Source organism: Parasteatoda tepidariorum, chromosome 9 (assembly GCF_043381705.1).
Source record: "Parasteatoda tepidariorum isolate YZ-2023 chromosome 9, CAS_Ptep_4.0, whole genome shotgun sequence".
Lineage (NCBI taxonomy): Eukaryota > Metazoa > Arthropoda > Arachnida > Araneae > Theridiidae > Parasteatoda > Parasteatoda tepidariorum.
This window is the reverse complement of record NC_092212.1, coordinates 44,087,148-44,113,714: the sequence shown is the minus strand read 5'-3', so window position 1 is coordinate 44,113,714 and position 26,567 is coordinate 44,087,148. Positions and strand designations below refer to the sequence as shown.

The window sequence follows — 26,567 nt, the reverse complement described above, 5'->3', positions numbered from 1 at the left end:
CAAACAACAGTGATAGGGAGATTCTAAAAGCTCTAAAAAGGGGGAATAAAAAAAAACTGTCTAATTTTTAGCGTGTTTTCGAAAGGGGTAAAATATCCTCGACTTCCATCACTTACTGAAGTAATTACATTCATATTACCTGATTATTACATTTATATTACTTTATTATTATTATTCACTTTAGTTATTTTGAATGTGAAATCTCATACATCCAGGATTTTTTACAACTGAATTTTAAACCAAAATTCAAGGGTATTTACTTTTCTTAATATTCTAACAAATTCTAATGTTCGCTTTTTTATAAACGAGAAAGAGTCTCGTGTATGTTTTTTTTTAATCGATTTTCAGGGTTTGGTATTTACGCATATTTTTATTTCCCAATAACTATCTAGAGATGAGATAAATTTACTACTAATTTCTTCTCGATTCTGAGTAAGATTTTCCTTGGGAGTTTTCTCATGACGTTAGTCAATACCAACATGGAAGTTCTATTTTTTAAAAAAATTAGGATGAGTTTAAGTTTTTAAACTTTGCTAGCACGTAAAAAATTCCAAATCAACCACCGTTGAATTACTTATAAATCACGGTGGTCAAAAACAAAGTTAAATAGCGGTGCCGCACGTCTTACAACTTTTTAATAATGGCAGTAAATTTCATTCTGTAAGATACCACTTTAATGTTTGTGCGTTACGAATTATCATATAGATGGATTTCCTTTAAAAAGTAATGAGCAGTAGTTGTCATTTTTTTTGTCGTATGCCTGTTTAGCCAGTGGGGGTGCGATCTATGGCCAGGAATTCGACTTCTGTCACGCCATTCACACAACCACAACCCGTTTATAGGACAGGTCACATTCACACATAAGGAGAAAGGACATAGAACACACAGAGAGAAAGAAACATCCATGCCTTGCCCGAGATTCGAACCCAAGACCTTTCTGATGCAAGGACAGTTCCCTGCCCCCTACACAAGCCGGTCGGCAGTAATTGTCATAAATGTAGTAAAACACCATCGTTGCTTTTTAAGTTTGTAAGATTTGTGTGAAATCTCATTTAAATAAAATGTATTAAACCAAAATTTAAAAACTAAAGCATGAATTTCATTCTCTAAATCAGGGATGGGCAAACTTTTTTGGTCGTGGGCAAAACATCGAACAAAAAAAGTTTGGTGGGCTAAATAAAAACTTCTATAATAGAAAAACGATATACAAGTTTTAATTTAAACATTTAATGAGATGAATGAAATTGCGATTTCATTTTTAAACATTCCTTATATTGAGGTTCCCAGTGAGATGTACATATTTTAAGGTACAAGGCTAAATGTTTGTCTGTTAGTCTACTTCTGAAATTATTTTTTTCTAAGGTTCACAGTTGAAAACCCTTGGTCACATATCTAAGATGAAGCAAACATAGCACTGATTTTCTGGGCATGAAATATTAAATTTGGGAAACTAGCTTTTGGTAATGATTTGTAAAACTCAAACTTTGGCATATTTAAAAACAACTGTTTCAGTCAATCTAAGGCTATTCTATGAAGAACTTTTTCTTTCAATGTTTTACCAATTGATGCTGTCTGTGCTAGCTATTTCCATCAATTTATGTTTTGTAGAACAAAAATAGAGAAAGTAAAAAGGTCATCAGAACTTTGTTGAAAAGGAAAGAACAACAATAGCTTTAAACAAAGTAGACAAGAAAATGGAAGTATACTCGTCAAGGATCGGTAAGCTCAAATTCTATCAGCGAGCCGAATAAAACAATCAGGCTGGCCATAGTTGACCGGCTGGCCGTAGTCTGCGCATCCCTGCTCTAAATATTCTACAAAAATGTCCTGTCAAAAATAGAAAAGTTGGCAACTGAGGGCAATCTAGTACTCCTTTTTTTAAAAAAAAATAAATTATGACAGTATGGCAATCGAAAAAGTTGGAAATACAGTTAGAGTAATGAACACTTTACGCCTCTCGTTTCTTCATTAAATTCGCATTTTCAGAATAGGAGGGAAAATGTACAACTAGCAAATTTTTATGCAACCAGAGAAAGAGCCCTGTAACATTTTTATCGCGTTAGGAACGTTGGAAAAAAATGTTCGTTTTCTTGTTGAGAAAACTTCTCATAAAACTCTATTCACACAAGAAGAAAAAAATCACTAAAGCAGGTAATCAAGAAATCGTTCAGAAATCTCAACTACGACCCACTTTTCATACTATCTATTTATATCGTTCGTAAAGTGACTTGCCCTCCTCTCTCTCAACTGCCGGGATACACACAAAAGAAACAAAGAAAACTTTTTCACACTAAGTGTGCATTTATCAGAAGAAGTGTGCCTGTCACTTCGTGCTGACGAGTGGCTTGACATTTTCGCTTCTTCAACAAAATACACCGGGTTGTATCTATGGAAACGAACAAGGGCGTGTCCATCTCTCTCTCATAACATTCTCTAGTTAAGTAAAAAAAGTGTGAAAAATCGTTATTTTTCAACTAAACCTTATCTCGTCCAACAGTGTTATTATTCCCTATTCGATTGGTGACCATGAAAAAAAAAATCTTTTTAACTGGCACTAAAACTTATTTTTATGATTCTCAACGCAATAGCGGGATGCAAGTGTTCGAATGTTATATATCAAACAGTCAGCTTCCCTCCTCTTTACCCGACTTTACTCTGACCTTGAAACTACTTTTATCATCCAAACAGCGTAGTATACTGTCATCGATCTAATTAAATTTTTGGTTTCTCTTTTTGAAGCTGAAAAATGGGCTTAAAAGTTTGAGCTGAGTTTTCTCTACAAGTGCTATGGATGAAATTAATCTTAATTTTAATGCTTTTAAACTGATACCTACTGGTGCTCCATTTTTATCATTACACGCGTTTCTCATTATTTCCCAATTACATAAAAAGATATTTATTTGAGTCTTTATTTTTCTTCCCTTCTTTCTTTTTTTTTTTTTTTTTTTTTTNTTTTTTTTTTTTTTTTTTTTTTTTTTTTCTTCGCTACGAAGAAAAAGTATTCATTAAGATTATCATCCAAGACTTACATTTTAAATAATTGATTTTTAAAACTACATCACTATTTGCAACTATTTTCAAAGAGAAACTATAATAGACGTGCAATTACAATTTGCGAATCGTTTGTTTTTATTGCAGTAAAATTTTTAATTTTATTAATCAGCACTTTTATTTATCGATAGTCTCTCGTGGCGATCTGAAATACTACGGAATTTCTCTAGTTTCGGGATTGATATTTTTTTCTAGTGATATGATACTGATAAAAGCTTTATAAAATTTTTATTTATTTTGGAAAATTCTACTTTATTTCATTACCACTTGAAAAATATTTCTCATAAACCTCAAATTTTGGAGTGTATTATAAATAGGAAGTAGTTGTCTCATAAAAAAAACCGATTTGGATAACGAATTTTTTTTTATTTTTTAAAATTTGGAATAGTTGAATTACTAACACATCAACGTCCAGCTATCAAATGTCATCTATATATTAAAAAAGCACGCCAAGGAAAAAAAATGGTAGCACATATTTCTTTAATTAATTTACCACGTTAACTTTAAAAGAGCATTGTGCATTGACTTTAGATCCAAACGTTAGAATTCTTATTATTGTATTATGGTAGAGAGAAATATCTTATTTCGGCGAGGAAAAGTAATTATGGATGAAGGAGAATCAGTAAAATCTGATACCTAAATAAAGTTTAGCTTCAAATTTAATCTTATCGCCTAAGTCATGAGTCTCACATTTTATTTCGTACAACACATGGCAAATATACTAAACAAGGGGATGGTGAAGTTACAGTATTATGAAATTGCTTCGAAACAGAATAGAATATTCTTACTACCTCGAAACATTAATTATTCAAAAGAAAATTATACTATTTCAAGTGTAATTTATTACGTATTTGAAAAAAACACAAGGAGTTATAAAGATGTTAGAAGTTGTCGCTTAATTTTTCAAGAAACAACTTTACACCCCAGTATTGGTAAATTTTGGTTAAATTTAATAGATTTAGCTGAGAAAATGAAAAATAATTGAAAAATAATTTATATTTAAAGAAAAGAGCTTTAGTAAGTATTTTTAAAAGATTTAGTTCATTTTGTTTGATAATAAAGACATAATTTTTTAAAAATAGCAATGCATATTTTATTTGTATAAAAATTTAATAGATTATTCAAAAACCTAAATATTGTTTTCACCTTGGTGAAATTTTCTATAAATTTTGTGGAAATTTAACTTAGTCAATTAAAAAAAATAATACGTTATTAGGATGGTCTAACTTTTAAGGATAACTCTCAAAATTTTCATTTCTTTAATGTGTATTCTGAGAAAATATGCACCTTATTAATTATGCGATAAAAACTAATCAAACAAAACTCTTTCGTGCTAGAATAAAAGAAAATTTTTTTATTAGAAGGGCAATATTTACATGCATGCGAAAAAAGTAAAATAATTAGCTTTTCTCCTTTTTTTTTTAATAAGAAAGTAGAAGGGGATTATCTTTCCAGCTCTAAATTTTAATTAATACTTTTCGTGTTTGAAAAAATCACGATATTTATGGAATCGAAATGATTAATTGTGTGGGTAAAAATATTCAATTCTCGCCAACAATGTTAAACTTCGTAGCCTTGTAATTTTTAACACAACCCAGAGGACAAGAAAACTCCTGAATCACATTGTTACAAACTAGCCTTCATGGAAGACTTTTTAATGGATCCAACCCGCATATGTGTTAAAGATGTCTTACGTCAGCACTGTGATCGCTTAGAGCCGGGAGCAGAATTCGTATCAACCAGCCAAAACAGGGATTCGAATCTGAGTCCCCTCATTGCGGAACGCGTCCTCTATCCCTTGAGCTATCATGGCTTATGAAAATAGATTTACCCAATGTAGCTTCGCACCTTCTTTTAGAAAACGAACTAAAAGTGTTCCTTCTTTCAAAGAAGTTTTTGAACACCTCCTATTCTTTCGTTTAGACTAAACGGACCAGGTCCGTTCGTTACGCTCTCGGTCCAGTTCATGGGTACCGAAGTGTTCGTTCGCGACGATATTGCACTAGATTATATAGCTGGACCAACTCTGTTCATAACTCTGTATTAAAAGACGCTGTTACTTTCACAATGCGAATATTTCGATTGTCCGAAGTAGGTTCGGACACAATTATTTTGAATAATTCGGATGGAACCAACTTTGGAAAAACGAGAATCTACTGTACTTGTACTCTTTCACTTGTTACTTGCTTAAATAGTTACATAATAATATTTCAATATAAGATATTAAGCTCTGTCAAATATTCTGTATAAAATATAATATACCGCATAAACGTGTAAAATGAAACTCCCCAAAAAGCTAAAATTTGGTGGATTTCCTGCTGGTTTGCGAGCAGGAAAATATAATTTTAAAAAAAAAAATAGTATGTAAGTATTATTTATACCTATCACGAGTGAAAGCGAGGCGGAAAAGAAGAGCTGGTTGTAAACCTATTTCAGTTTTAATTAGTTTTCGAAAAGAGTAATTTTATTCTTTTTTTTTTAAAGTCATCTGTTGATTATCCGAAATGAAGCAGTTTATATATATGCTTTAATTGTAAAAAAATCTTGGTAGTTACAGAAATTTAATTTTTCTCGAAAAATATGCTAGAATGAAATGCCTTTTGTACCAGTTTTTGCTCTTGTCCGTCTTGGTATATACATTTGATACTAGTAAACCATACCATACATGCCAATTCCAGAGAAGCCAACTGCTCCGGACGCGCCTTAATAATATAAGAAACGGTAAACAACTACGTTCTAAAGTTTGCAAATATTTGACTAATTTTGTTTACTTTTTATACGGTGTCGCATGACTATAATGATAAAAAGTGGTGAATTATATAAGCCTTGAAATTACTTAGAAATAGTGGTGGATAAAAACCTAATAAATTGAATTTATAAAACAAGGATTCACACGTTAATAAACTACCACTCGAAAATATTTATTTGCTGTCCGGAGCAAGTTTGCATCTCTGCAATTCTCAAGCTCTACAGATAAACCTGCTGTTAACCCTTTCACGCCGACTGTCAGAAATATGTGCCAGCATAAAACCGTATCAATCAGGGTAAAAAGATAAAACTGGTAATCAAAGTATTTCTTTAGCAGTTTATTTGTGGGGGAGTTATAATTGTTTGATTTATTTAATTCACCATTACTTTGTTCTAAATAAAACTATTTAGTTATACTTTGAATTAACATTGACACTCTGTCAAATTAGAAACGATTACATTTAAGTCACCGTTTTTTATGTAATTACAACTTTATTCTGATTTTGTTCGAATGCTTTTCTGATTCACCCGTCCCCAAAGGGTTAATGAAGTCAAATGAAAGCATTGCAACATGATTATTTTTTTTTTTTTGCTGCTCAGCTCTCTTTAATGTGTCTGTTTAAATTATTTAAATATAATGGTAGTTAAAATCATTTTAAATAAAATTAATTAAAACAAGTGTCGAGTTTGAATGCAATAATGTAGCTACCAGCTTAATTGTAGAAATAAAATATTCCGGTAAATCCGGAATAGGTCGTGATAAATTTACTTACCATAAAAAAAGGCATTTTTATACAAATGAGTTTTTTCCCCCTTATATCAATTACTTTTCTTAAAACAATTTCAATACCAAAAATACTTTAATTTACCTTTACTAGAAATAAATGACTTATTAAAGGGTTAATACAGGGATGGACAAACTACGGCGCGCGGGCCAACTGTGGCCAGCCGGAAGGTTTCATCCGGCCCGGGGATAGAATTTTAACTCGCCTATCCGTATCGAATACAAACCATTTTCTTGTCGACATTGTTTAAAGCTATTTCTGCTCCTTCTTTTTTAACAAAGTACTGATGACCTTTTTACTTTCTCTATTTTTTTCCTCAAAACATAAATTGAAGGAAATAGTTAGCACATACAACTTCAATTGATAAAATGTTGAAAGCAGAAATTTCTTGTAGAGTAGCCGTAGATTGGCTCCAACTAGCGATTATCTTTCTCGAAGAGCAGACTTATGGAATCTAATATAGGTGAATTGTACTTCACGTGTGGCAGGCTGCTATTTTAAGCTTCAAAGAGTGGACAATCTAACAATCATCTGGAGCAGTTGTTTCGAAATATGCCAAAGTTTGAGTTTTACAAATCATCAACAAAAGCTCGTTTCCAAAATTTAATATTTCATACCCAGAAAATCATTGCTATGTTTGCTTAATCTTATACATGTGAATAAGTGTTTTCAACTATGAACCTTAGAAAAATCATTTCAGAAGTAAACTAACAGACAAGCATTTAGCCTCGTTCCTTAAAATAAGCACATCTCACTTCGAACCTCAATATAAGGAACTTTTAAAAATGAAATCGCAATTTCATTCATGTCATTANTTTGACGCGATCATAATTTAGTCAAAAGTTCAAGTAAACAAGCAATTATCACATCAATAATAAATAGGAATGTACCGACAATACTTCGATTCGTTATCTCAAATAAAACATGTGATAAACAACTGTTGCCGATGAGCAATAATAGAAAGAACAAACGCAGAATGTCAATTGATGTCAGATTTTGAAGGTTTCAGTTGCTTAGTTCGAGTATTGAAACATAGAATACTAGAATATTTCATAAATGTATATCTCATATCTTCCTTTTTTTTCTTATAGTATACATATACATTGGTTTCTAAGTGCAGAGATGCCAACTGCTCCTGACACACGAAAATAACTAAAAAAAATGGTAAATAACAACAAAGTAAATTTTGAAATATGAAGTGGTGAATTATATAGGCCTGCGAATTATTTAGAAATAGAGGTGGATAAAAATCTAGTAAATTAAATTTATTAAATTAAGAATCACAATTCTTTCATACGTCAAACTGACGTGTGTCCGTAGATATAGGTATATAAGAAACGTCCGTAAACCTAGTGTTAAGTAACATTCTTGATAAGATTTTTCTTGGGAACAAAAAATATTTTTACACAAAAGATAAGCTCAAAATATGAGAACAAACTTCATATTTTTACTGTGTAAAAGTAAACATTGGGACAGTCTTAACATATTAGCCAAAAATCTTACGAATAGTTGCTTAGAGCAAGTCTAGTATTTTTAATGAAAGTTTAATTAGTTGTTTTTATATTTTATGATGCATAAAATTATTTGGAAGTATACTTTTTAGTAATTTTTTTTAAATATATTTTTGTCCAGATTAGCCCCCTGATGTTGAGCTAGAGTGATCACGTCATGAAATTTAATATTTGATTTATTATTATGAACAAAAAAAGCAAGTAAAATTAAAATGGAACTAATTTTAGTTTAAAAATAAAGTCTTGAGTAAATAAATAAAACCTTTATAATAATTAAGATTAAAGTCAAATAAATTTATGAATTCCAACTTCTCTCCATTTAGCGTGAAATTTTTTCTTAAATATTTATCATAAAGCCATGCGTATAAAACCGAACTAGCTGAATACTCGTTCTTCCTACTGAATAAAAAGTCAATAATTTATAAATCGGTATTGAACAATACTACGCTTTCATCCACAAAACTAGAGGTCCAATGCCGATATTCTTTAAATCAGTTTAAACGATTCATTTTCTTTTTATTTTATTCAATTTTTTTAATATTTTTAATACCTGTAATATTTTCAATACCTGATTGGAGACTACATGAATGAAATATTCATATAAATTAGTCACAAATATTCTACTACTTTCTTATGATGGCACTTTTCTCATTATTACAAAATATAAATTTAGCGGGTAAACAGATAATAGCTTTTATTGGTTAACACGTTGAGCCCCGCATCAGCCATCGGTGGCTGACACTTAACTTTCCATTTAGGCCGCGTCAGCCACAGGTGGCTGACACTGAAATTACATTTAGGCCGCGTTAACCACCGGTGGCTGACAGCGTATAACATGATATAGAACTATAAAATTTACACTCTTTTATGGAATTGCAGAAAATTTATTCAAAATTTACTTAATTATTGTGATTCTTGGTTTAATAAATTTAATTTAGTAGATTTTTATCCGCGACTATTTTTAAACAATTAGTAGGCTTATATAATTCACCACTTTCTTCAGATAAGTCATGCTAAACCTTGTATAAACTAGCCAAATCCGTCTAATATTTGCAAAATTAGTCAGTAGTTATTTACCGTGGCCAGATGGNTATTTCAGTTTCAGGCAAGCATTGATGATGTTTAGCAGCTGCTCGATGATGTTGGGAGGGAGGTTTTTAATCATGAGGTTATTTATATTATCAGCACCGGGAGATGGCTATAGCAGAGATGCCAAATTGCTCTGGACAGCAAGTATATATTTTAAAGTGGTAGTTTATCAATTGTGATTCTTGGTTTAATAAATTCAATTTAGTAGATTTTTATCCACCACTATTTCTAAATAGTTTGTAGGCTTATATAATTCCCACTTTACAATACTTATATCTTATGACATGACGTACCCATTATAAAAGCAAGCAAAAATAGTCAAATGTTTGCAAAATTTACTTTGTAGTTATTTACCGTTTTATTTAATTATTTTGTCTTGTCCGGAGCAGTTGGCATCTCTGCTATAGGGGTAGAGCATTCGCCTTCCAATGCCGCCAACCGGGCTCGAATCCCAGTCGATGCGAATTCTACATCCGTATTGCGCCGACCACAGTGCTGACTTCCCTTGTCTTCTCGTTTGGGTTAAAAATACAAAGGCTACGGAGTTGAACGTTAGTAGTCGTAAACCCATAAAATTGGGTCGGCTGTTCAACGACGGTTATTAAAAGAGAAGAAAAAAAAAGAATCTTTAGTTAAAATAATGGCTTTGTAAATAAAATGGCCGCAACTTTTTTAGAAACTTTAAAAAAATTTACATTGAACTTAAATTTTAGTCTCAAGATAGCACACTTAAAGGTTTAACCTCCAGATTGTTTTATAAAACGCATCGAACAATTCTTTTGTTACAAGTATACGTTTCTTCTCTTTTTTTACGTAATTTTTAAAACAAAATATTTCAATTTAGCGTCAAATGCTTCACATGTTATATTTTATGTACCGTTATTTTATTTTTTGTAAATGGTATTAGACACCCTAACATTTACCAGCTGCCCCAAAGATGACAGAAGATATGAAAAACCGATAAAAAGAAAACGGAACGTGACAGAAATGCATAGTTTTAATCTAACTATTTTTTTTAATTCGTTACAAAGTTTCTTAACCCCTTGGGGACGGGTGATTCATAAAAGCATTCGTACAAAATCAGAATCATGATGTAAATAAATAAAAAACGGTAACTTAAATGTAGGCGTTGCTAATTTTACAGATTTACTTTGCTTTTACTTTAACTATTGTTAGTTTATTCATATATATATAATCAATGTTAGTTCAAAGTATTACAAAATAATTTCATTTTGAACTAAGTGATGGTGAATTAAATAAATTAAACAATTACATACCCTCCAACTGCTACGGAATTTCCGTAGTTTCAGAAATCTTCTTTTCAGACGGTAGCAAAATTAATGTCTTAATATTTTTTAAAAAATTAATTTTAGCGTAACTTGTCCACTATTACTTATAAAAGTGCAGGCCATATGGCTAGATTCTTAAGTTCTGATAAAAGTTTTATGAGAGATCCATTTGCTTTAAAAATTTCTATTTTGGTTCGCTACCACTAGAAAGAATTATTTTCAAAATCCTCATAAGTTGGAGGGTATGCAATTATAACCCAGCCCACAAATAAACTGCTAAAGAATTTCTTCGATTACCAGTTTCATCTTTTTACCCTGATTGATACCGTTTTATGCTGGCACGTATTTGTGATAGTCGGCGCGAAAGGGTTAACAGATGGCACATCAGCACTATAGGTAATTTTAACATTTGGCGAATACATACCTGCCAACTCTTCCGGATTTTCAGGAAGATTTTATTTTTATATTTAAAGTGGTAGTAAATATATACTATTCTTTCTTTTATAAACTTCATTTTTTAAATGATTTTGATCACCACTATTCTTACAAAAATTAAGCACATATATTAATATGCGTTACTATCATGGTTGTCAACTTAAGGTTTCTCAAATACAACGTATTTGTTTGCTTAAAATTGAAGTTTTAATTCCATTTTAATACCACTGGCAAAAATGATAATGGAAAGGATTAAAAGTTATCTAGTATACTTCGCAGAGTTTCTACCTCCTTCAGTTTTTTAATTGATTTCAAAATTGACTTCGGGTTCGAGAGGGTTAAGGCATCACCTCCTACATCAAAAAGCCTCCACACGGTTTTTTATAAGTAGCCTGCGCAGACTATTTAAGAAGCGAACCGGTTGCGCGCATGAACCCAATTTCTGTTTTAAACTAACTAACTAACTAACTAATCAATTTTTTTCAGAGTACCTATCCATGTATGGATATCTGCTCTTTCATCTAAATTGGATAATATGTGGTGGATGGGAAGGGAGGTGCTGCGTTAACATTAAGTTAAATCTCAGAATGAACAATAATTGATAAAATCAAGTCTGAGTCATACATAAANTTTTAGTGCATGAATCTGAATTGAACAACCTGATAATGCTCACTCTGGTTATTGTTATCTGGTTGCTCACTACGTGCTCTTGCGCGCCGAATCCAATCAATTAAAAATGAAAACTGTTGCCAGCGCGAGAAAAGAAATATCATCGGTTTTATTGATACATACATACATACGTACGTATTAGCGTTTTATATAATATAGATGTTAGTTCAAAGTATTACTAAATAATTTCATTTTGAACTAAGTGATGGTGAATTAAATAAATTAAACAATTATAACCCAGACCACAAATAAACTGCTAAAGAATTTCTTCGATTACCAGTTTTATCTTTTTACCCTGATTGATACCGTTTATGCTGGCACGTATTTGTGACAGTCGGCGCGAAAGGGTTAACAGATGGCACATCATCACTATAAGTAATTTTAACATTTGGCGAATAAACCTTATCTAGTATATTTCGCTGGGTTTCTACCTCCTTCAGTTTTTTAATTGATTTCAAAACTGACTTCGTGTTCGAGAGGGTTAGGGCATCACCTCCTACATCAAAAAGCCTCCACACGGTTTTTTATAAGTAGCCTGCGCAGACTATTTAAGAAGCGAACCGGTTGCGCGCATGAACCCAATTTCTGTTCTAAAAATGACTGAGAGAAATTTATCATACGTATTTGAGAATTGAATCTGTGGTGGTAGACAAGTAAATAAGACAAACCAATCATATTCATAAATTTAAAAAAATTTTAGACACACATTTGCTGCTACTTTCTAATTTTAACTAAATTTTCTATTAAAGGGCTCATTCGCAAACTGGTTTACCTTCATCGTGGTCTGATCGGACTACCTATAAAAAACCGTGTGGAGGCTTTCAGTTGTAGGAGACGTTGGTTAGGGCAGGGCTGCAAACTATAAGCTTTATGCAAACTATTTTATAGAGTGGTACACTATCAAAACCAAAGTTTTAATATTTTTGATTAATTTTTGCATACATTTTAAAAGCTTTTCTGCAATAAACTGGAATATAATAGCTTCTTATATGAACTTTTTAATCGTTCACAAGCATCGTTTTGAATCATTCACATGTGTGGTAGCTTTAAATCAAATTTACTAAACAAAGAATCACCCATTAATTACAACATACATTTTGCTAACACTACAGGAAATTTTCTTACAAAGAGTAGAAAGTTGGCAGCCCTGGTGTTAGGTCGTGTAGTATCACTCAGAAAAATTATAAAGTATTTCCACCTATAAAAATTAAAACTTCATTTTCATGTACAATTTTTTAAAAATTGTACTTTATTTTTTTTTAAAAAAAATCCTTCTTTTGGAATTAATATTGCCTGAAAGTAACTAGAACGATTTCGAACAAAGATGAACTTATCCGAATTATGATGGACTTTAAAAAGAATTCGATTTCTGGAGGGTAAACTATAATTTTTAAGAAGAAAACTTTAAAACTCCATTACCCCGGGTAGAGGGAATACGATACGGTAGTTTCATAAAAATTGCTGGAACTGTTCTTCAAACAGTAAAATTTTAATCAACCATAAAACATCTGCTGCGGTTTGCGGAAAATTTATTTTTCAGTACACACTGCTGATTGCTGGCCCAGAGCCAACAGTACTTCTCCCGAAAAACGCCGGAAGTATTTTGACTCTAATTCTATAAGGTATGGAATAAATTTATAGTGGTACCTATACAAGCATGTGTCCTGTTTTTAGTCTAGCAGATGTCCTTGAAAACTATTTATTACGCTCTGCTGTTCATTTCGAGCTTAGAAGTATTGATTTTTTTGCAAACTTTTATCTTATAAAGGTAGTTGCGTAGAAAAATAGGGAAACTTAAAGAACTCCGGTATAAGCAGACGATTCCAAAGGGAATTTAACTCGATCTTTTGTTTCCTTTTTTTACTTTATGCAAGTTCTTTTACGCTTTACCCTCATTCTTTTATTTAGTATTTTCCCATGTTCCAGAAAACTGGCAGTGTATCTCGTTATTTTTTTTCTTCTTCATTTTATTTTCTTCGGTTTTTCCACTTAAGTAAATTGCTTTCTTTTTTTGCGTCATACGAAATTTTATATTCAAAACGCTGAAAAGTGAAGACAAATGGAAAATTTTATGGCAGCAAAACGAATTTTTATTTTGCCTCTCAATATTTGAATCCCCTTGAAAAAAAATTTGAAAAATCAGACTCTGGAAAAACGCTAAACTTCTTCGGCGGGAAGATAAATATTTGACGAAAAACATATTTTTTGTGAAAATGTAAAGTTTATAGAAAATATAAAGAGAGTTCAAACCTTTGAAATAGCTAGTAAAATTCTAGATTTATGTGAACGTTTTCTAATAAAAGAAAAATATGATTGGGGTTATTTGAAGTTAAAAATATTTGTATGATAATGATGTGAGAGGTTGAGAATTTCTAATCTCTATAATTTGTTTTAGTAATGATCAAGTCGAATTTTTAGTCAATATTTGCAACTTTAGGAGACAAAATTCGATATGATTAATAAACACATTGCTGACCGGCACTTTTTCTGAAAATTACCCCATGTGCCCGGCTATTGTTTTAAAAGCGGATGTGGAAGTAATACAATATAAATAAACTTTTAATTTTTAATGCCGTACGATAAAAAGTTAACAATCACCTATGTGTAATGGTACACCACAAGTTTTGCAAATATATCAGGTTTCGTAAAGTTATTACTTCCGGCGGTAATTGGTAGAGGATTAAATAGTAAAACTGGGAAAGTAAGGAAAATTACACCCATTTTTTTTAAAATAGTCACCACGAGATCACTGCTAACGAAAACACGAGTTAACTCGTGATCGGTCAGCAATGTGTTAATACAAAATTCTTTCTTGTTTTTAAATTTTAGTGCCTAAAAACAACTAATTTTTATAGTTACGTAAATTACACAAATAATATAAATGAATAAATTTAGCTTTTCTTTTTTACAATTTCATATCATTGAGAGGGAAAAACACACGTACCACACTGATAAGGTTATAACTAGAGCCCGGATTTTGATGACCTAAAAAATCTCAATTAATGCCCTTAAAAAGTGCAAAAAATGCCCTTATGAACTGCAAAAAATGCCCTTAAAAGTGAAAAAAATGCCCTTAAAATGCTAAAATTGCGCTAAAAATGCGTTATGACATGACTTAAATAGAAGTAAAAATATTGAACTAAAACAATGTTTTACTCTTTAAAATTATTATGAGTCGTTTCAAAAAATATAAAGCAATGCAATACTTGTTCTACGTTCATTAAAGTTTGAAAAATATGTTTTATATCCTAAAAAAAAAAAAAAAAGGAAAATATATTGACTCCAAAACATTTTCATTTTGTATAGAAACTTAAATGAATATAACAACTTCCATCTCATAATATTACTAAATATCAGAATTACAGTGGATTATTAATTTTTTTTTTAATATTTTGAAATGTAAACGAGCGTCTCTTGTCTGAAAGCAAATTTTTATACCAGGAGAAGCTTCTTTCAACGTCTACTGATGTTATTGGTGCGTACTTGAAAAGGACGGTCACACTTACTGACAATTCTTCTTCAATTTGAAAAGATGTTGCTTCACCTGTTAATATCCTAGAAATTTTCTTCATTGTTTGGAAGCCAGTGTAATAATAAAAAATTATAAAAAATAATGAAAATTAGAAAAATTTAACAAAAAATTTAAAAAATGCTTTAAAATGCAAAATACGCCCCAAAATTTTAAAGAAAATGCCCTATAAATCTCAAAAAATGCTCTAAAGGACAAAAAATGTCCAAAAATGCAAAAAATGCAAAAAAATGCAAATGTCATCAAAATCCGGGCCTTAGTTATAACTATTGATCGGATTTTTCTTACATTAAATGCTATAAACTAACTAAAGTAAAGTCTCTTTAAAATGTATTATGTTTTGTATATTACCGAGCTTTTGAAAAATCAAGGTAAGGGACAAAAAATTCAAAATTGATATTTTTACATATTTGGCATCTTTGTATAAAAAGCTACATACTGCTAAAAAAAATCAAAAATAAATTTCGTTTCACTAATTAAGTTCCACTGCATTAACCTAAAAAATCTAATACCTTTAAGGTTAACTGTACTTAGGTCATTTGAGTGCCCGTGAAAGGGATACTTTAATATTTTTTTTCATGGTTCGATTAATGTCGCAAAGAGAGAAATAGGTTGAGTATGTATTTGTCTGCTTGATCTGAGGTCCTCAAATAATTTATTGCCAAAGCTTCCATTTCGGTAGCATGTCCTTTTATCCCTCAAGAAGTAAAGACTGACGGTATTCTAATTATTTAATTCTTTGAATATCGAGAAAGTGTAAGAATTTTGCATCCACTGTCATAAATTAGCAATTAATAGTATTTTTGTCCATCTGAAATCATTCTCATCTAACAAATAATACGTTTTTTGCACAATATTTCATAGAGTGTTAGACAATTATAAACTAAAGCTACTCAACCGATTAGGAACTACTTAGGAGCTACTCAACCGATTTTGTTCAAGTTTCGTATTTTGTAAATTGAATTTGCAATCTTTAAAACGTAGTAACAATTTGCAAACCTTAAAATTCAAATTTTTTTTTATTATTATTAAAAAATTATTAGAACAAACACTTACTAAAAGTTGCATTTGCCACGGAATTATCTTTGGCTAAATAAATCTTGCAATTGTGTGCAAAAATATTTCAATTCGCTTAAAAGATTCTCGAGATATGGTGAAATTAACATTAAGGGGATCGAACTTTGGATAGCTCTCCTGACCAAACTATTGGGACCATGTTTCCCAGATAGCGGCTATCCCCTATATTTTGGAGGTCAGAAATCTAAATCCGTCTGAAAAAAAGGTGTGTTTATTCAGAGAAAAATATTTTAGTGTCTGATTTCATAACTTAAAATATCGTCTGCACTAATTAATTAGCATATTTGAGATCACCCTCTTTAGCAATTACAGGGTTGCCACAGCAAAAAAGGAACAAAAATAGTTACTTTTAGTAGCCTCAAGAAGGAAAATAGTTGCCTAAAACTACGAAAATAGTTGCCTGAACAGGGTCAAAAATTTATCAGAAATAATAGCCAAATAACTAAAATTATAGCTTGTTTGTCATATACTATGATTAGGACTGAGTGGTTTCAGAAATTTTAAGTCGTGATACATCGCGATAAAGCGATGTATCGCAATTTAGCATATGTTCTAAAATTACCTATGGCAAATCTTTAAATCAATCAAAAATAAATAAAAAGAAATAAATCTATTACAAAAGAAAATACTAATTCTAAACGTATTCCATTATGACATCAATATCATTGCTTAATATTTTCAATTAAAATAATAAAGAAGTCAAAGTAAAAGCAAACCCAAGTTTTATTTCATTATTCTTAAATTAAAAATGATTTATGATTTATTGGTTTAAAAATAACACTACAACAAAATTTTACATACATGCATTAAAAATTAAAAGAAAAAAAAAACGAAAGTAGAAAACAAACCAAAGAAATGTTCACTTTAGAAAGAAAAAAATTTCTTTACATTATTTGATTTATGATTTATTGGTTTAAACATAACACTATAACAAATTATTTTACATACATGCATTAAAAATTAAAAGAAGAAAAACGAAAGTAGAAAACAAACCAAAGAAATGTTCACTTTGGAAAGAAAAAAATTTCTTTACATTATTTGTTGAAAAAAAAATCCTGCATTTGAAACATCATTAGACCCTCTTTTATTTATTTATTTAAAATAATAAAAAGTAGCATTGACTAATGGTCAAATTCTGTATTTAATAAATGTAAAAATATTTTTTCTTTATTATTTTTCTTTTTTGAAAATAAAATCGACTAAAGATTTATTTGTTTAAAAATGATACTGACGATATAAAAAATTATAAAACAAACAAGTATTGAAAGAATTTTAATAAAATTTTTTAAAAAAAATACTTTAAATACTAATGTTAAATTATTAAAAAGCGTCAAAACATTACTAAACTCTTTATTTAATTTTTAAAAAAATTATTTGTTTTAACTGCACTACACACATGGTAGGCGGCAATAAGTACGTGTTTTAGTGAGGGGACTGAAAAGTAACGTTCATTTTTGCGAAAAAACTTCGCTAAGAGTAAAAAAGTCTCCCAATAGTCGCCTATTCCTGAAAATAGTTGCTTTTTTAGCCTTTTCAGGTAAAAAAAGTCACCATAGTCGCCTAAGGCCGAAAATAGTAGCAAATAGTCGCATTTTAGTAGTCTGTGGCAACCCTGCATTAAGATTGAGACCTAGAACGTAAAAATTCGATCATTAGATAAAAAGTTATTTAGCGTGGTCCGTTTATTTTTATGCGCACTGAATATAAAAAGATAAACTTAGATACGTTATCACTAGAGAGAAATGCTTTAAAAAAGATAGTTAAACCTGAGATAAACTAGTGATTAAATGTCTAAAAATGCATTTTGCCTATCTTGGCCAATGCGGTCCAGTAGCCAACTTAAAATGAAAAATTACAGTGTTATTTAATTCAGATTGCCTACGATATGTTCAGTTGTTTGTCATGAATAATGGCAATTGATGTACTTTTCTTCAAATTAATACCTAAAATGTCTTTTATAATTTATTTTGCGAAAGTAATAGCTTTCCTTCGCTGGTTATAAAGTAGGATACTATTAACTAGACAATCTGACTGTCAGAGACTAATTCTAACGTTGTAACGATATTACTATACCAGCAGTTTCCAAAAGGTGTTCCGCAGAACCCTTTTCTTTAACCAACAATGATTTTTGAAACTAATAAGTTTGTATACAAGTTTTTATTTTATAATAACAATATACAGAAGAAATTACTAAAACACATGCTTTAAAAATGATCGCAACAATATTTTTAACATTCAAACTTATAAAAAAAATTTAAGATAAATAAACAAATTCAAGATTAAAGAATTATTTTTTTTCTTCGATAAAGTTTGTAACACTTCTTTCTCAAAAATTATAATTCAATTTATTTTAACACGTTCGCGCCGGGGTGACCCACCTTTGGGTCACGCTAGATTTTTCTCATCTTGGCAGCGCACCGGAGTAAAAACTGGTAACAATAAATTTCATTGTTTAGTTTTTTTCCGGGAATAATAAAAATCCATAACTACCAATTGTTTTTAACGGATGCAATTTTTATGTTGAATTGCTTCTTCGCTGTGATAAATTTCCTTACAGTGAATTGTTATTGTTGAGAATAGATTAACTCCTCCCGAATATTATCTAATATTGAAATAGTTCTTCTACCAGTATTTCCTCTTTTCCCGGCGTGAGCGTGTTAAATTTGATTTATGCTCACGCCAACCATACCAAATGCCGCTTCAGACTTGCGAATTCAACTGCCTATCATAAAACCTAACTTTAAAGCTGTTATTGAAGAAACAAAGAAAAAATTTCATTCTTCCCATGAAATGTTTCGTAATCAAGTTCTTTTTCAATTAGCATATTCACACTTTCTAATGATCTTTGTTTAAAAGTTAGGGTTCCGGCGAAAGAAGTTCGATCGTTTAAGGTTCCGTAGCTGGAAAAGAAAAATTGGGAACCGTTGTACTAGACAATCAAATCATAAAAAAACTATCAATAACTAAAGATTGAAAAATATTAAGTTATTGAGTTTCAGTAATATAACCGGAGCTAGAATATAAATAATGGTAATTCATATGCCTTTCTCCAAACGAGTATCTTAAAATTCTTTTATAGCTTATTTTGCGGATGAAATAATCTCTCTACGCTGGCCGAGAAGTAGGACAGTATGAAAAGATATATAAAATATTGCAGTATATTTATTTCTTTGAGCATAAACATTTCGACAGAAGAAAAAAAACAAAATGTCACAAAAAATTATGTCAAACTGTCAAACATTTTATTAGAAATGTGAAAAACACATAAAATGATTAACAAGACTCAATATTGCTTTCCATATTTTTACTCAGTTTTGCTTTCAAGAGAATTTTTCTTTTTGATTTCGTCTAGACATTTTCTGTGTCAAAATAATGAAACAGTATTTATAAGAGAAAAAAGTATAAGTTGGTACAGTCGAACTCGTTTATAACGAGCTCGGATTTAACGAGAACTCGGATTTACCGAGGGAAACGAGAATATTTGGTTGGATCAATGTTAAGTCTATGGAACAGAAGTCGCTTTTAACGAGCAAGACTCGGTTTTAGCGAGCAATATTTTTCTGTCTTGCAATCTTTTTTCTCATCTTTCTAGTCTTTCTGTCTTATCTTTTTTTCAAAATGATAAGAAATGCGCGCGAAATAAAAAAAAAACCGCGAACTGAAACTTCAAAGTAAGCTAACAAACTACTATTTTAAATATGTAGATTAATGAAAAAAATAAATGTTTTGGTAAGAATCTTTTCCTTTATTTTTCTTTCCGTTTATTGCTTCTTTCCTTTAAGACTGTAGCGCAACTAGAAATTTTTTGCTGGTTGGGGGGGGGAGTTATCATTAAATTAAGAAAAGTATTTAATTAAATTAATTAAAGTAAGTAAGTATTAATTAAATTTTATGTAAACTCAATAATTTGACCTCCCAACCCCCCACCCCTCTTCTGGTTGCAAGCCTGCCTTAAGGACCCGTTTATTACGAGCACTCGACTTTAACGAGTACATGTTACGGTCCCTTTGTGCTCGTTATAAACGAGTTCGACTGTAATAGTAACTATCTTGCTTTAAAGTATAAGCATCACTTTTTATTTCAGAAAAAAATACTGCCTTAGTTGATTGTACTGTATAAGTAATATTCAGGCAAAGTAAGATATAATTACTTCCGTTAATCAATAAATTATAAAATGGAAGTTATTTCTTATCCGAAAACTTCCATACAATAGGAAAAATCTATAAATCTCTAACTCTGGGCGTTTTAATTTTCAGCTGAAGGGCAGGTTTGTTAAGGTTACTTGTGAACTGTTTGTAGCCAAACGCAGTTTGAACGTTCATAAGTTCGAAAACACACAAAAATTATCACTTAGTAACTTCATACTCTGATATCTCAGAAATTTAATGACTTGGCAAATAAATGGATGATGCTTAGTTAAATATGGCTAAAATAAGAACTTTCCATGAGAAATCTCAATTTTTTTAATGAAAAAAAAATGAGTGCTTTTAAGTGGATGAAGCTACTTAAGTGGCATCACTTAGAAGCTTCATCCACCAATATGCTTTTCCTTTATGACTAAAGTTTGGAAGACAATGTTCATTTTTGACACATGCCAATTCCCTATTCGCTTCTATGGCATTTTGTAACAAAACGGCAACATACTAAACAATAAGAGTTTATATCGATTATGATCAGTTGTTGCCGTCTTAAGCAAGATCTACAGTTTTCTATTCTTTCGATTTTACTCTTTGGTTTCTAATGCCTGTAATAAATTTTTATTGCAGTGCATTATTTAAAATACCTATTGCATGTTACAATAATAATAGTTTGGAACCTAATAAAGAAGACAACCAAAAATGACAAAATTTGGTTTCTTGCTTAGTATATGCCAGGGGTGAAAGCGAGACGGAAAAGAGGAAAGGCTGGTAGTAAAACCATTTCAGTTATAGCTAGTTTTGGGGAGGAGTTTACTTATTCTTTTTTTAAATTTTTCAACAATATCTACTTTATTTTGGAATAGAAGCAGTTTTATATATATGCCAGAATTATAAAAGAAATCTTGATAGTTACAGATATTTCATTTTTTTCGAAAAAAAATGCTGGAATGAAATGTTTTACGTACCAGGTTTTTCTCTTTTCCGTCTTGCTATATAAGGGCTTTCACCCATGGTATATGCAATGTGCACTCGAATTGACAAAAAGAACCATGGCAAAGACTACAAAGAGAAACTAATATGCAGCAGAGATGCCAACTGCTCCGGACGCGCCAAAATAATTAAAAAAACGGTATATAACTACAAAGTAATTTTCGCAAATATTTTACTATTTTTGCTTGCTTTTTAAAAGGTGTAGCCAGACATAAGTATAAGAAAGTGGTGAATTATATAAGAATACGAATTATTTCGAAAAAGTGGTGGATAAAAACCTACTAAATACAATTTATTAAACAGAGAATCGTAATTGATAAACTACCACTTTAAAATATATATTTGCTGTCCGGAGCAAGTTGGCATCTCTGATGCAGTGGTCGGTAAATACTGAAAATAAGGTCAAACTTGTCTTGGGATCGCACTAAAGGACATGGTAGATATGAACTATCTACAGTACACTGGTTTCGCTTATTTTTTATTTTATAATAGCATTTCTTGTTTATTCTTTGGTTTCAACTAAAATTCTGAATCGAAGAAACACAATTTTTTAGTTTTTTTAATGATGAAATTGTTTTTACAAATGTCCTATCTCTAAAAAGATTTGGAAGAACCCAACTGCTCCCCCTGGAACCTCTCTTCAAAATATTAAACGTTAAACTCCTTTCTAAATAGTAATTTATGAGAGGAGCATTAATTCCTGCATTTAATGTGAAGTTTCAAAAGATTTTGAAGCCACAAGACTTAAAAGTGGTTAATAACATACAACTTTTATTTTGAACAGATAATTGGTGAATTTTTGCCTATTAAGTAGCTATTAATCATCGTTAAAAAATTAAAACAAACACTAAAACAATTGATATGTAACCAGGAATGTTATTTTTTTCGGGGTTCTAATGATGTTCTTTTTTTTTTAATGATTAAAATATACAAGACCAGGATGTCTATCGATCACGAAAGTTTTCGTGATTTTTATCCCGAATTCGAAGATTTTAAAGCATTTTTGAGATACAATTTCTCCAATCAATCCGATCTTGAGGAATAGGAATTAGTTTTTAAAAAAAAGAAGTGATCATTCACAGATCGATTGAAAGAGATTTTTGTTTGAGACAGTAGACACTCTGCAAAAATCAAACGGCTATACCCGTCTATTGTAGCAACCTGTTAAAGTAAGATTAGCTTATGTAATGTTATTTGAACTATATCAGTATAAACTTATAACATTTTTTATTTATTTATTTTAGAGCTGTGATTATCGTTGTGGAGTGGAGAATGCAACAAAAACCAGGTATCAATTTTTTCAAATTTTCGAATTATTTTAGCAATTAACAATTTTCATTAAAAAGAACAATAGCACAAAATATCCTATTTTTATCGACAACTGCAGTCGGGTAATTTCAGATTAAAATATACATAATTATGTGAATGTATTATAGGGAACAAAAATGTCTTGCCTCTTTAAGATAAATTTTAAAAATGAAATAATTGAGTTAGCAATATTTATCTTTTCGAAAGAATTCATGAGAGCCTTGAGGAGGGAAACGTGTATAAATACTTTTTGCTAACCGCCTTATCATTTCCTTCTTTCCATCAACTAATTAACTATTATTGATTCAACCTAAGGCAAAACAACTTAATTAATTTTTACTAGGTATATACTAGGAACTATCCTTTCTAGGAATAGTGTTGAGCCCTAGGCTCGGAGCTCCTTGCTTCGACATTATCCTTGATGGATGCAGAGACGTAAGCTTGCTCAGCTCGATAACATTTTTTTAGTGATTGCTAAATTTTGGTTTTAACGTATAATTCTCGGTTTGATAAATTTTATATAAATTAATTTGGCTTTTTGCAACTTATTAATAATTCAAAAGTATAGAATATCTTTTTGAGCCAAATATCGCAGGGTGAGACTTTTAAAGCATTTGCAAAAATGAACAAACTTTGCAAGCTATAGATTTTTAATTCTCCTCGACTTTATTAACTCTTTTGAAAAAAAAACGGATCATTTGGTATCATTACAGTTTATTATAATGATATCGGACACCACTATGAATAAATAATTTAATCCTTTGCTCTAAGGCAGTGTTTCCCAAAGCGTGGTACGCGTACCCCCAGGGGTACGGAAACAGTTTAGTGGAGGTACGTGTTCTTATGCGAAATATCTCGTAACAGACGAAAATTTCAAAAAAAAGAAAAAAATTATTTAAAAACAAAGCTAGCCATGAAAATTTACGATTAGAAATTTACCTATTTTTCTATTGGCTATTTTTTGCAGAGTTAACAGTTAATAATTAGTAGTGTCAACAGTCAGTTGTGATTTTTAATTTTCGTGCAATTTTTTATTGTAAAAAATGCATTAATTTTTTATTAGTGGTACTCAACGTTACGAAAAATGTAGAAAGGGTACATAAAAGTCATAAGTTTGGGAAACATTTCTCTAAAGAGCTTTTTATATACTTATTTACAAGCACTTAAGTCATTTGAATGCCAAAAACGATCTTTGCAGTTAATATTCATTCCTTCCAACTTGAACCTTTTGCACTCTGAGTACTTTAAAATGCTGTTTAGATTGATGTAAACAATAATTTGTTTAAAATATTGTGCAACATATACATCAACTAACAATCATAAAATAATGTGGTAACGAAAGATTACTATTCAAAAATTTTAAATTTTCAAGTGGCGACTTTTTATCTCACCATAGCCAACCATGCCAACTTGCTCCGCTTTGTAAAAGAGTATTTTCTAGAGGTAGCGAAATTTAAGTTACTCTTAGTTTAGTATTTTTCGTTTTAAGTAATTTTTTCACCACTAAATATCAAAAATTATAAGCATCATATGAAATGCAACGCTGCAGCATCATTCTACTGGATGCTCTATTAAAAAGTGGGCGTAACTATCCTTCTCTGGCGAATTTTACAATATAATAGGCTACCACTTTATTAAAACTATTCCAGAAAGCGGAGCAGTTGGCATCCCTGCCATAAAGATGACAGTGGAGTCAACGCCTCCTATAACTGAAAGCTTCCACATGGTTTTTTATAGATAGTCCGATCAGACCTCTTTGAATGATATTCACTTTCCGAATGAGTCATTTAATACAAAATCTAGTTAAAATAAGAAAGTGGTAGCAAATATATGACTCAAAATTTGTTTTATTTATGAATATTATTTGTTTGTCTTATTCACTTGTCAACCACTACAGATTCAATTCTCAAATATATATGATAAACTTCTCTCAATTACTTTTTAAATAGTCTGCGCGGACTACTTATAAAAGACCGTGTGGAGGCTATTTGATGTAGGAGGTGATGGTGGAGTGCAAAACGTCAACTTTTCTCTTAATTAATATCCACTTGACAGTCGTAATCAACACTCTGTTTTTAAAATGCCAGTGATGAAAGAGCAATTCTAAGTTTCCAAAGCTGAATTACTACATTTCTGGAAAACATTTTATAGAGTGGCAGAGATGCCAACTTGCTCCGGACAGCAAATATATATTTTAAAGTGGTAGGTTATTAATTGTGATTCTTGGTTTAAAAAATTCTATTTAGAAGATTTTTATCCACCACTACTTCTAAATAATTTGTAGTCTTATTTAAATCACCACTTTGAAGAAATTATGTCATGCTATACCTCTTCATACCTGCCAACTTTTAATCCCTTCCATTATCATTTTTCCCAGTGGTATTAAAATTAAATTAAAACTTCAATTTTAAGCAAGCAAATACGTTGTATTTGAGAGAACTTAAGTTGACAACCATGATAGTAACGCATATTAATATATGTGCTTAATTTTTGTAAGAATAGTGTTGATCAAAATCATTTAAAAATTAAGTTTATAAAAGAAAAAGTGGAATATATATACTACCACTTTAAATATGAAAACAAAATCTTCCAGAAAATCCGGAAGTGATGGCGTGTATGACTCTTAAAAAGCAAACAAAAATAGCAAAAAGTTTGCAAAATTTACTTTGCAGTATTTACCGTTCCTTTAATTATATCGGCTTGTCCGGAGTAGTTGGCATCTCTGGAGTGGTAGACAATAAATAATAAAGCTTTCTTAATTTTTGATAATTTCGCCAAAACATTAAGAGAGAGGTAGAACTAAGTGACGTTTAATACTTTCGGATCATTTAGTTGCAGTGCTGTGGAAAATAATTTTAAATTAAATTTACAAAGCAAAGAATCATACATTAAAACATTAGCTACAACTAGAAGAAACTTTTCCAAAAAACGTAGAAAGTTGATAGCCTTGTTAAGTTTTTTTTAAATAGTAATGTGTTAAATCATTTAAAATTGAATTCATAAACTTCAGACGTAGAAAAAAACAATAATATTAGGCAAAATTTACAAGGAATAATTTGTTAGTCCTGCGATCGAACAATAAAGTGATAGTTAAATTATAGATGTATTAAAATTCAGAGTGGTTATTTCCGATGTCTTTTCTCCAAATCCTTAAAAGTTAAGGATTGAGTAATTTACAAACATTGGTGTGGAAAATAGATTAAATTTACAAAACAAAGAATCATACATTAAAAACATAAAATTAGATATCACTTGAAGAAATTTTCCTCAAAAGGATAGAAATTTGGCATCCCTGCGTTAGTTTACTAGCACTAGAATAAATATTTCGCAGAAACTTCAAATGTTGGAGTGTACGCAACAGTAACAAACTAAATATTGTTACTTATGCTTTTAAAAAAATCTGAAGTGAAAAAGGAGAACGAATTTTAAATTATTTATTGTTTTCATAGCCACCAAGCCTTCCGGTTTTGCCAAAAGATTTTATTTTCATATTTAAAGTGGTAGCGAAACTCATGTTATTGCAATAAACTTTTTGAATTATAACAGTAATTATAAATGAGTTTGATCACCACCACATATAAATAATTACAACATATGTATAAAAGCATAATAAATTTTAGTAATTTTAGTAAATTTTTTTATAATTTCAACCTAAGAAAAATATAATTTTGAGTAAAATTGCCTTTCGGTAAATGTTGTACTCAGAGATACCGACTGCTCCGGACACGACAAAATAATTAAAAAAAACGGTATATAACTGCAAAGTAATTTTTGCAAACATTTGACTATTTTTGTATGCTTTTTAAAAGGCATAGCCTGACATAGGTATTATAAAGTGGTGAATTATATAAGCCTAAGAACTATTTAGAAATAGTGGTGGATAAAAATCTACTAAATTGAATTTATTAAACCAAGATTCACAATTCATAAACTATCACTTTAAAATA

The 26,567-nt window shown here is 30.5% G+C and overlaps 1 protein-coding gene across 1 annotated transcript in view; it reads left to right on the top strand.

Moving 5' to 3' along the window:
* LOC107449950 (uncharacterized) overlaps positions 1–26,567 on the top strand; it is a 246,812-nt gene that overhangs the window by 193,024 nt on the left and 27,221 nt on the right. The window contains exon 2 of the mRNA XM_071185666.1: positions 22,557–22,600. Within this exon, the coding sequence (XP_071041767.1) occupies positions 22,557–22,600 (44 nt within the window). The remainder of the gene's footprint in view (positions 1–22,556; positions 22,601–26,567) is intronic.